Source organism: Herpailurus yagouaroundi, unplaced genomic scaffold (genome assembly GCF_014898765.1).
Source record: "Herpailurus yagouaroundi ecotype Mexico unplaced genomic scaffold, PumYag 166, whole genome shotgun sequence".
NCBI lineage: Eukaryota > Metazoa > Chordata > Mammalia > Carnivora > Felidae > Herpailurus > Herpailurus yagouaroundi.
This window is the reverse complement of record NW_024412407.1, coordinates 33,153,993-33,166,237: the sequence shown is the minus strand read 5'-3', so window position 1 is coordinate 33,166,237 and position 12,245 is coordinate 33,153,993. Positions and strand designations below refer to the sequence as shown.

At 38.4% G+C, this 12,245-nt stretch overlaps 1 protein-coding gene across 3 annotated transcripts in view; it reads left to right on the top strand.

Moving 5' to 3' along the window:
• Window positions 1-3,737, top strand: part of PDE6H (phosphodiesterase 6H) — a 179,171-nt gene extending 175,434 nt beyond the window's left edge. For all 3 annotated transcript variants that reach the window (XM_040488843.1, XM_040488841.1, XM_040488840.1), the window contains exons 3-4: window positions 671-711; window positions 2,920-3,737. In XM_040488843.1, the coding sequence (XP_040344777.1) occupies window positions 671-711; window positions 2,920-2,996 (118 nt within the window). In that variant the 3' untranslated portion in view covers window positions 2,997-3,737. The remainder of the gene's footprint in view (window positions 1-670; window positions 712-2,919) is intronic.
• The last annotated feature ends 8,508 nt before the right edge of the window (window positions 3,738-12,245 follow it).

Here is a 12,245-nt window from a genome sequence, read left to right as displayed (position 1 = left end):
AATGTTATGCCTTCAGTTCTTTGCTTTTTTCTGGACAAATTCTATTTATTCTTTAACATATGCTCATTTGTTAATTTCCTTTTGGACGCCATTACTGACTCTCTTATTAGACAAGTGTGATCATTACTTCTATGTTTGCATTTCATACATTCAGCTATCACAACTTGTATTATTTTATACTACATTTGTTTACTTACATCTGTTCTCAGGGATTGAAGTCCCTCAAAGAAAATTTATTTTTTTTTCCCTAATTCCCTATGCTCAATACGATGCCTGACATATAGTAAATGCTTTGATAAATGCTTTTGGATAACTGATCAAATGGATAAATTGATCACTTTAATGCCTTTCATACTGTGTTTTCATTCCAATTTCTATTTTTAAAAGTGGAACTTGACTAAATTTCCCCCATGATGGTGCTATTTGGTTCTCAGTTGTCATAGGCTATATTCTTACAAGGGAAAAAAAAATCTCTTTCCAAGGGGACACGCTGTCTGAAAACAGCCTGAGTGACATCGCCTTTGCCCTGGGTCAATGCAAATTAAAGGTGTTTCACAAAGACAAAAACCTAAACCTCTTCTTCCCCTTTCATCAGGAAACTCTCTATATGAGTAATTCCAAGATCTTTTCACTCTTTCAGCTAATTTTTAATTTTTCTTTTTTCCCCCAGGTTTGGAGATGACATTCCAGGCATGGAGGGGCTAGGAACAGGTGAGCCACCAAAAGATGTGGACTTTCACTCGGAATTTCACTACTATACACACTTTAGCCCTCAAAGGGCTGTGAAAAGTTAAAAGAAATACCTGAGGCAGCAGATCCTTGAAGGCGTAGAAATGTGGGGTTTAATTTTACCTCCTAAGTAAGTGCACGTGTGCATAGGGGAAACACACCTACAGGAATCAAGCTAAGGCCCAGAGTTACTAAACCCTCTTCTGTTAAGCAACTCTTGAGGACATATAATGGTTGAGTCGTAGACTTTCAATGTAGAAAGATTCTCAGGGTTAGTCCATCCCAACTTCATTATTTCTTCAGAAGAGAAACCTGAGGCAGAGAGAAATTAAGGGACAATCTGAGGCCCCCGAGTGAGATATTGGAAAAAAGGGTGGGGCCTGGCAAACCACTCTGTAACCAACTTCCTCTTTTTACACATCCTCCAGCACCCAGAGCAGGGCCTGCACCCTGAATGTATCCAATACAAAATTTCGGTTGACTAGAATAACTTGATTTGTTGACTAATGAACACAAATTACCAGATATTCCTTTTAATAATATTAAACTTTATTTTTTAGAGCAGTTTTAGGCTGACAGGAAATTTAAGCAGAAAGTATGGAGCTCCTACATGCCCCCTCTGCCACCTTCCTCCTCCTGCACATAGTTTCCCCTACTATTAGCATCCTGCATGAGTGTGGCACATTTGTTACGATTGGTGAACCAGTATTGGTAACATTTTTATCAACTAACACCCATAGTTTATATTAGGATTCATTCTTTGTGTTGTCCAGTTCTATGGGTTTTGACAAATGCACAACGTTGTGTATCCATCATTACAGGTATATACAGAATATATGCTCTAAAAATCCCCTGTGTTCCATCTGTTCATCCCTCCTCCCACCTCCACAAACTCTTAACAACCACAAATCTTTTTACACTCAAGGGTTTTGCCTTTTCCAGATTGTCATATGGTTGGAATCACACAATATACAGATTTTCCAGACTGATTTCTTTCACTTAGCAATGTTTATTCATTTAAGGTTCCTCCATGTCCTATGTGGCTTGACAGCTCATTTCTTTTTACCACTGAATAATATTTCATTGAATGGCTGTATCAGTTTGCTTATTTTATTGAAAGATTTTGTTGCCTCCAAGTTTCACAATTATGAATAATACTGCTATGAACACAATTGTGCATGTTTTTGTGTGAACATGCCTTAAACTCACCCAATATTCTTTTGACAAATGATATAATTGGCAATCAGTGTCCTTACCAGGCAATTCTCAGTGTGCTTGCTTTTTGCAGTCAAGTGCCACCCCTGGGATCTCAAATTCATTTTCTAGCCCCTTTACAGAGCTCATTTCGCTGTTCTCCTAAATCAACTGCTTCTGTATTTTGGCCAGGTGTATAGAAGACCAGTAGGTTGGCTTTGGGCTTATGTTTAACTCTGCCAACATATTTGGAATACTAGAAAGAGCTTTACACTGAAGGGAGATTTGAGATCTTTGGCTTGGTTCTAGTCCCATCCTTGTAACTCCGATTTTTTTTTTTTTATATATATAGGTTTTTAATCTCTTTAGGTTCCAGTCAGCTTCTCTGTAATCCAGGGATAATAATATTTTATTGCCTGAAGTGAAAAATTGGATTAGTAGATGTCTTGAGATTATTTCTCAGTATGTGATTGGGCATTGTAGGCATTTCAAAATGTAAAGGAACAAAAGAGTGCATCAGAGAAGCCCAAGGAATGCATCTGAATTGGTAGGGGGTAAGAAGGCAGTGGATTTCCAGATTGTGGGGATTTAAAGTGCTTCTATTTCCCATTTTAACCCTTGGCCTGACTAGATTTCCACTTTTGTTCCTTCCATAGTGGTTGTGCTTTGGGGAGACCCCGTTTGATCAGTGATATGCACCCCCTCAGGCTAGCTCCAGTCAAAAGCCTTGGGCAATCTCTTCAAAGAGGTACAGAATGAAACCAGTGAAGATGCCTACTAAGTGGAGTCTGTTCCGGGGGCATCAGAACCCAATTGGTCTGATCCTTTCTGGGCTGCAGGGCCATTCTAGATAACTTCCTGGTTGCTGAGACAACAAGTAGGAGAGAGGAGTGAGGTGTCTCTGCCCAAAGGATGTCTTTCTGAGCAGAAGAGGCACCCAAAGTTGGGGTGGTGGTGGTGAGGCAGACTTACAAGTTCTTCTTCCCTCTTCTGCAGATATCACGGTGATTTGCCCCTGGGAGGCGTTCAGCCACCTGGAATTGCATGAGCTTGCTCAGTTTGGGATCATCTGATGCACCTGAGGTTCTGCCACTTTCAACAGCATCTGCTGTAATTTTGCTTACTTTTGCCCTATTGATCTGCCAGAGTCTTGAAATTCAGCTGTTCGGAAGTGGTTTCTTCAGCTTACACAGTCATTTCCCCCTAAATTGCTATGAAGAGTTCTGTTGGTGTGAGATTCTCTCTTGCCCTATATAGTTCAGCTCAGAACGGTGGATGCAAATAGACTTTTGTTAGGACACTTCAAATTTCCTATCAGCTGGTTAGAATTCAGTGATAGATTCTTGAAATTTTGTTTATCTGTTAAGTCCTTCAAATGTAGTTTTTACCAGGCAGTCCCTACAATTAATAGTAGTTTTTAAGATAACATTTTTGTCACCCCCCTTCCCCGTCTCATTTAATAAAGGAGATAGTTACCTTGAATCTTATGATGAAGTCGTATTAAATGCTATATGCAAATATCTGATGCCCTCTTCTGAAAGTCAGTTCAGCAAACAGGGCACAGTCGTACAGGAAATAAACACAATGCATGCAAAAGAGCATAAGAATAAAGTCAAGTTCTGATTCCACTTTGTAACTTGTAAATCGTACATTTTCTGTGTCTAAATTTGGAGACGGAAACTCAGGAATCTGTTAGCGTGAACCTTCCTTTTAGTGACCTGGCTCAGTTGATTGAAAATATTTATATGCTACGGAATTTAGACTCAGATGGGACAGGTAGTTGAACCCTCTGAATAAAATGATGGTTTGCTTCACCTCTGAGGTTGTGTCAAATGTAATGTGCACATAGCCATCTTTCCCCAATACTTTCACGGCAATTGTGCAATTCAATTGCTGCCCCTATGTGACCTGGATGCCTTGGGTACTAGCAGTATTGATTTCTTCATTTCAGTTTCGTAATCTGTGGTAAAAGAATGGGGAAAATTAACTGAAAAGAAAGACAGGGTTACAGAGACAAAAGAGATCTGGGTTCTAATCCTGGCTTGACCAGTACATTACTCTGCAATTTTGGACAAAAATCTTTCGCCTTGGATCTTCTGGTTTGCCTGAATTAGGCAATCTAGGTTCACGGTATTGATAATTCCACAACTTTGAGGTCTGCAGAGTGTGAGTGTGAAAATCAAAGAAGCTCAGCACTCAAGAAAATGTCTTGTGCTGCAGGCTCTGCACTGTTTTGCACAAATGACCTAGTTACCTCTGGCCAAAACATTTGAAGCCCAAGAGAGGAATCTGGATTGGTTGGGGGTAAGGAGATGTCCAGACCATGGGAATTTAAAGCACTCCTATGTTTCATTTTAATTCTTGGCCTGGCTAGAAGTCCATTGCTGTTCTTCCTTCATAGAAAAGAGGGGAACCTGGGTGGCTCAGTTGGTTGGACATCCATCTAAGGTCATGATCTCATGATTCATGAGTTTGAGCCCCATGTTGGGCTGTATGCTGACAGCTAGGAGTCTGGAGCCTGCTTCGGATTCTGTGTCTCCCTCTCTCCCTGCTACTCTCCAGCTCATGCTCTGTCTCTCTCTGTCTCTCAGAAATAAACATTAAAAGTTTACAAAAAAAGAAAAGAAAAAGTACAGAAGAAAAAGTAAAGCATAAAATCTAAGAGTTGGAACTGTGACATGCAGGAAGTATAGTGATGATGTGTAGGCACTTCCCCTCCAGCAGGAAGTCCTGCTTCCACTCATGCTCCTATTTTCAAGTCAGAGACTCCACTTGATGGCCAGAGCCTCCGGGTGCGCTTGTTCATTCCTGTGCTTTTCAGGTAGGGAGGTCTGGGTTCTTCTCCAGTTCAGTGAGATTTCTCCATTGGATTACTTTGCAATGTTTCTCTAAACGTTTTAAGAATGCATCCAGAGGAACATATTCAATGGTCAGGCTAGAGAAAGATCTAGAAACCATGCTGCATGAAAAATTGTTGAAGGAACTGATAATATTTAGGCTAGATGAGAAAACCCTAATTGCCAGCAAATATTTGAAAAGTTGTAATGAGTGGGATGAAGCAGGTCTATTTTATGAAGTATAGCATTTAGTGGTAAGCTAGATCAGATATAATTGAAAGCCATTCAAATTCTAGAATTCTGTCCTTTCCATTTCTAATTCTATGTCTACCATTTCTATTATTCCTAATAAGAAACAAGAAAACCTTTCTCATATAAATAGCACACATATGAAAGAGAATAAAGGTAAATCATGGTCTCCGTCAAAGTCCTGGCAGCAGAAATGCCATACTCAGAGTAACTGAGGAAATTTTAACAAAGGAACTATTTAAGGCTTGGGGTGGGGAGAGTGCCTGGGTGGCTCAGTGGTCGGACTTCAGCTCATTCATGATCTCGTAGTTCATGAGTTCAAGTCCATTGTTGGGCTCTGTGCCGACAGCTTGGAGCCTGGAGCCTGCTTCGCATTCTGTGTCTCCCCCTCTCTCTACCCCTTCCCTGATCACGCTCTGTTGTCTCTCTCTCTCTCAAAAATAAATAAACATTAAAAAAATTTTTTTAAATGCTTGGAAAAGGCCTGGCTGGCTCAGTGGGTAGAACATGTGACTCTTGAGCTTGAGTTCATTAGTTCAAATCCCACATTGGGTGTAGAGCTACCTTAAAAAAAAAAAAAAAAAAGGAGAGAGTAAGGTAAGAAGGCTTGGGAAGGGTTAAGGAATATCTAAAAAAGGTAGGACAGTAACTTGGGGCTGGCTACAGTGTTGAAACTACAATATTTCGGGGCGCCTGGGTGGTGCAGTCGGTTAAGCATCCGACTTCAGCCAGGTCACGATCTCGCGGTCCGTGAGTTCGAGCCCCGCGTCGGGCTCTGGGCTGATGGCTCAGAGCCTGGAGCCTGTTTCTGATTCTGTGTCTCCCTCTCTCTCTGCCCCTCGCCCGTTCATGCTCTGTCTCTCTCTGTCCCAAAAATAAATAAACGTTGAAAAAAAAAAAAAAAGAAACTACAATATTTCAAACCCTAGGCCTGAAGGAATCCCAGTAGGTCTTCTAAGAAAGGCCACTGAGGGGGCTGTAGAAGGACACAGCCACCTCACAGGGATCCTGTGAGTAATCAGGAGGGAGTGGGGATGAGGCTGATAAATAACCCAATGTTATTCTTCTCTCATTCTCTACTCTTCTGCGAATGCCTCCCATTAGATAAACCCAATTGGAAGTCAGAGGACAAAGGAGCCCATTGACATTGTCTAAAGTTGATTCCAACAACAGGGATCAGGTGGACAAGGGTAGAGAGTGGAGGGGCAAATGGGAATTATCCAGCTGGGCACAGTATCAAAGAACAGAAACCATTCGTCCACCAGAGCTTGTTAGTTGGAGTTGGGAAATAAGCCTGTGTATGCGCAAAACCTAAGGTATGTGTAAACCAAAGGTGAAGGAAGGATAATGTCAGGCAGAACACAACAGAAAAAAGAGAACAATCCCAGAAGGAAGTTATCATAGCATTCCACGATTTGGAGGATTTTTTGAAATGTTCTAACACTTTCTTGATAATAAAAACCATTGAGGATTTCTTGTTAAAAACACAAAATTTGGGCCACATTTTGGATTTTCTGAAGAAAAGTCTCCAAGGGTGAGATCTAAACATCTTTTGTTTTCAAGAAAGACTCCAAGTGAGTCTCACATTTGTACCACCTTGAAAACACTGATGCCGTCCAAGCCTAAGTTAGGAAATGTTAGGAATTAGAGAATTCTAATAACATCCAGGTGACTGATTTCACTGGGCCTACTTGCCATAAAAACATATGTAATATATGTGAGAACAGGGGCTACCATTCATGTGTTCTGACTCTTTTAGACTGATAAAATAGACATGCCTCATGACTTCAGACCTAACCCAGTTAAATGCTTCTCAAATTGTACAGAATGTCAGAAGGTTAGACTGAGGCAGTTCCAAGAAATATCGGGCCAAATAGGCACCATTACTCCTGGGGTGGACCTCTTACCATTGTCTCACATGGCCGCCCTCTGTCTGTAGTCAATGTCACTTTCTGTCCTCATTTGTCCCCTCTGACTGGAGTAGAGGGGACCAGGGAGGGAGAGAGCTTTGTCTCAGCAGGTGGAGGCCGTGACCTTCACTTATCTGTCACCCCTTTTGTATTTGTTCCCATCAATGGGTGGAAGTTGGGGTTGATGGTGCTGGTGATGTAGGCAGCAACTCCCATTCTAGAGCTCAGGAGCGTTAGAGCAGAAAAAAAGTGTGTAAGGAGGAAATGCTCTTCTGGAGGGCCCCACTGTGGGCAAATATACACAGTTGTTACTAAACAATTGAGACTGTGCAGTTGACCTCTAATATTTTTCTTTGCACCATGAGAAAAACAAGAATCACTATAAACTGAGAAAAGGAGGGAGAATATTTTCTCAACAACTAAAGAAGTGAAGGGAAAACACACATAGATAAGACTAATCAATAAGACTAATATCTTGCACAAGAGGAAAACCAATAACATAAGACTGGCAACACAACAACTAATATTATGAGAACAGAGATAATATGACACTGAATTTTTTTTTAAAAAGACGTATTTTATAAAAGGCTAGAGGGAAAGGCTTATTTACACAAGCCACAAAAATTATGTATGTGTATAAACTAGCACAGTGCTTTCTGCAACTCAAAATGAAGTATTTGACTTTCTTCTTTTTCAAGGGCAGAGCCAGACTGATGAAAACTGAAATTTAAAACCAGATTCATAAACCGATTGTGCGCATCAGTCACACCATGTCCTTATGATAAAATAATCATGAGGCTTGGGTTCTGCCTGGCTGAGCTGCACAGGATCTGCTAGACATCTTCTTGGTCTCAGTGTTTGAGAATAAAGCAAAGATATTGGATTAAATAATTGCTAAGGTCCCTTGCAGCTCAAAATTCTAAAAATCAAGTAATAAATCTAAGCATATTTCAAACATGAAGAAACCGTTCTCTTTCTGGCCAGAAGTCCTAAGGCGCTGTTTCCAGCTCTTTTCATGTATAACACTGCCACCTGCTGTGATGAATGAACACTTCATGAACTTGAAGACCATTTGCAATGGAAAACTTTTAAGTCCATTGAGCTAGTTCTGAATTTGTTCCCACTCATTGGCCAATTTAAAACGGACCACTTGGTTATTCATGTGTATCAAGTGCATGTTTATTCAGGCATAAGATAAACATTAAAGGAGTATACATGCGAATGAGGTAAGTTTCATTTACCCCATGCTTTCTGTCTCCCTCCTGTTCTTAGTCAATCCTTGTTATTAGTTTGTTGTACATACTTCCAGAGACAATGTTATGTGTATACATTGTTTTCTTTGCATGATGATAGCATACTGTATTCACTATTCTATACCTTGCTTTTCTACCTATCTTATCTTGGGGGTTGCTTCATGTTCGTTCATTTTTATACACCTCATAGGTTCAATTTATATGATTGAATTCTAATTCACTTATTTAGTCTCATACTGATGGTCGTTTAGGATATGTTTAGACTCTTACGTCTTTCATTAATTGTCTGCACATGTATGACACTTTTGCACAGATTTATCTCCAGGGTAAATTCTTAGTAGTAGAATGGATAGATTCTGAAGGAAAGAGATTGCCAAATTAGCCTCCAAATAATTTGTAATTGCTAACACAAAATGCACAATTATATACACTTTCCCTAACACTCTTGTCTACACAGATTATTAAATTTTATTTTGCCTGAGAGTGAGCAAGTTTTCATGTTTAAAAATCACTTTTGGGGTGTCTGGGTGGTTCAGTTGGTTAAGCATCAGACTTCGGCTCAGATAATGATCTAACCATTCATGAGTTCGAGCCTCATGTCGGGCTCTGTGCTGACAGCTTGTAGCCTGGAGCCTGCTTTGGATTCTGTGCCTCCCTCTCTCTCTGCCCCACCCCTGCTCATGCTCTCTCTGTCTCTCTCTCTCTCTCTCTCTCTCTCTCTCTATCAAAAATAAATAAACATTAAAAAGTGTTTTTAAACAAATAAATAATCACTTTTGCATCTTTATAAATGGTCTTCTTAAGTGCTTTGCCTGTTTTCCAATAAAATGATTGATCTTTGTACTGAATTATAAGATACTGATCTCTATTTTCCTATCAATCTATCTGAATGGAAATATTTGTCTTTATCTGTAGTAAAAACATTTTTCCTATTTGGTTTCTTAGTTTTTCATTTTCCTTTATATTATTTTTTATCAGGTAGACCTTTATTTATTTATTTATTTGTTTGTTTGTTTATTATCTATTTATATTTTGAGAGAGAGAGAGGGAGAGAGTGCCCACATGCATGCAAAAGAGGGAGGGGCAGAGAGAAAGGAAGAGAGAGAATCCCAAGCAGGCTTCACTCTGTCAGCACAGAGCCTAACATGAGGCTCGATCTCATGAACCCTGAGATCATGACCTGAGCAGAAATCAAGACTTGGTCACTTAACTGACTAAGTCACCAAGGCGCCCCTGATTTAGTTTTGTTTTACTTAGGTTTTCCCATTCCAAATTTGCAAAAAAAAAATTTCATGTTTTCTCCCAAGTTTTTTCTTTCATGTTTTACTTTAAATCTTGGATTCATCTGAAAGTTATTATAGAATGTATTTTTTCCCAAGTAAACAGCCATATATCCTAATGGGATTTATTTATTTAACAATCCATGTTCCCATTAATTTACTGAATTTCTGTATTTATCACAGTGGCTCTATTTCTGTCATTTTATGTTGATCTATTTCTAAATAACCACCCACTTCAGAGTATGTTATAAGACCTGAGAAAACTTCCATTGCCTCATTATGATTCTTTTTCATATATTTTCTGGGTATTATTGCATATTTATTTTTTCATGTATAATTTAGAATCAGCTTGTCTAGCTCCTTCCACTCTCATCCTGTGCGTGAACCCTCCTAAAAAATTACCTTGGAATTCTTTTTATTGTGGTAAAAAACACATATAAAATTTACCCTTTTACATTTTTGTGTACAATATTGTTAACTATAAGTACAATGTTGTATAGCAGATCCCTAGAAATGGCTCACCTTGTATGACTAAAACTCTATACCTATTAAATAGCAGCTTCCCAATACCCACCCCCAACCCGACCCTGGTAACCACCATTCTATTTTGTCTTTCTGTGACTAACTTATTTAACTAAGCATAATATCCTCACATTTCATCCATGTTGTAGCATATGACAATATTTCTTCATTTTTCATGGCTGAATAATATTTCATTGTATGTATATTCAACATTTTCTTTATTCATTCTTCTATCAATAGACATTTAGCTTGTTTCCACCTTCTAGCTATTGTGCATAATGCTTCAATAAACATGGAGGGGTGTGCAAATGTCTCTTTGAGATGCTAATTCAAATATTTTGGATCATATGATAGGTCTGTTTATTTTTGGGGGGGCTTCCACACTTTTCCATAGGAGCTTCACCATTTTACCTTCCCACCAAAAGTGCACAAAGCTTCCAACTTCTCCACATCCTTGCAAACACTGATTTTCTGGGACATTTTTTTGTTTGTTTATTTATTTTTTTCAACTTTTATTTATTTTTTGGGGGACAGAGAGAGACAGAGCATGAATGGGGGAGGGGCAGAGAGAGGGAGACACAGAATCGGAAACAGGCTCCAGGCTCTGAGCCATCAGCCCAGAGCCTGACGCGGGGCTCGAACCCACGGACCGCGAGATCGTGACCTGGCTGAAGTCGGATGCTTAACCGACTGCGCCACCCAGGCGCCCCTGTTTGTTTATTTTTTATAATGGTTATACTAACAGGTATGAAATAATATCTTATTTGTGGTTCTGATTTGCATTTCACTCATGTTTTGTGATGTTGAGTATGGTTTAGTGAGGTTTTCACATACCTGTTGTCCATTTGTTATGTTTTCTTTGGAGAAATGTCTATTCAAGTCCTTTGTCCATTTATTAATCAAGTTATTTGGGATTTCTTTTTCTTTCTTTTTTTTCTTCTTTTTTTTTTGGTATTGAATTGTAAGAGTTCATTATGGGCATTGATCTCTTACCAGATATATGGTTTTTAAATATTTTCTCCTATTCAATAGGTTTCCTTTCATTTTGTTGACTGTTTCCTTTGCTGTACATAAGCATTTTAGTTTGATGTAGTCCCGCTTTTCTATTTTTGTTTTTGTTGCCTGTGCTTTAGGTGTTATATCAATGAAATCATTACCAAGACCAATGTTATGAAAGATGTCGTCTAGGTTTTCTTCTAGGAATATTATGGTTTTAGGTCTTTAAGTCTTGATACTCATTTTGAGTTGATTTTTATGAATGGTGAAATATAGGGTTCAATTTCATACTTTTGCATGTGGATATACAGTTTCCCCATCACCATTTGTTGAAGAGACTCTCTTTCCTCATTGGGTACTATGGCACCCTTGTTGACCATTTGACTGTATTGGTTTACTTTTGGGCATTCTATTCTGCTCCATGGATCTATATGTCTGTGGTTATGCCAATACTACACTGTTTTGATTACTGGGGTCTTGTAATATGTTTTCAAATGAGGAAGTCTTGGGTCTCCATGTTTGCCCTTTTTTTAAGATCATTTTGGCTATTGGGGGACCTTTGTGATTCTAGATGCAATTAGGGATTATTTTTTATATTTATGTCAAAACACTATTGAGATTTTGGTAAAGATTGCATTTAACTTATAGATTGCTTTGGGTAGTATGTACATTTTAACAATACTAAGTCTTCCAATCCATGAACATGGGATATTTAAAATTTTTTTTTTATCCATTCAATCACTCTATGTCTTTTCACTGGAGAATGTAATCCATTTTCATTTCTGATAAGGAAGGACTTACTATTGCTCTTTTGTTAAATGTTTTTTTATCTGTCTTGTAGCTTTTTTGCCCTGTCTTCCTCTCTTGCTAATTTCTTTTTTATTTCATTGATTTTATACAGTGATATGCTTTGATTCTTTTCTTATTTTTATTTTTGTATCTTATATAAGTAATTTTTTTCTGGTTATCATACTTATAATAATCTATTTTAAGCTGATATCTTAAACTTCAATGGCATGCAAATATTTTACACTTTTACTCCCCTTTTCTATGTTATTGATGTCGCAAATTACATCTTTTCATATTGTGTATCCCTGAACATATTTTTATAGTTATAGTTCTATATTTGTATTTTAACTTCTATACCAGAATAAAGGTGATTAACATATGACCATTACAGTATTACAATATTCTTTATTTTTCTCTATATTTACTGTTATCAGTAAGGTTTATATTTTCATATGCTTTTGTGTTGCTGTCTAATGTTTTTTGTTT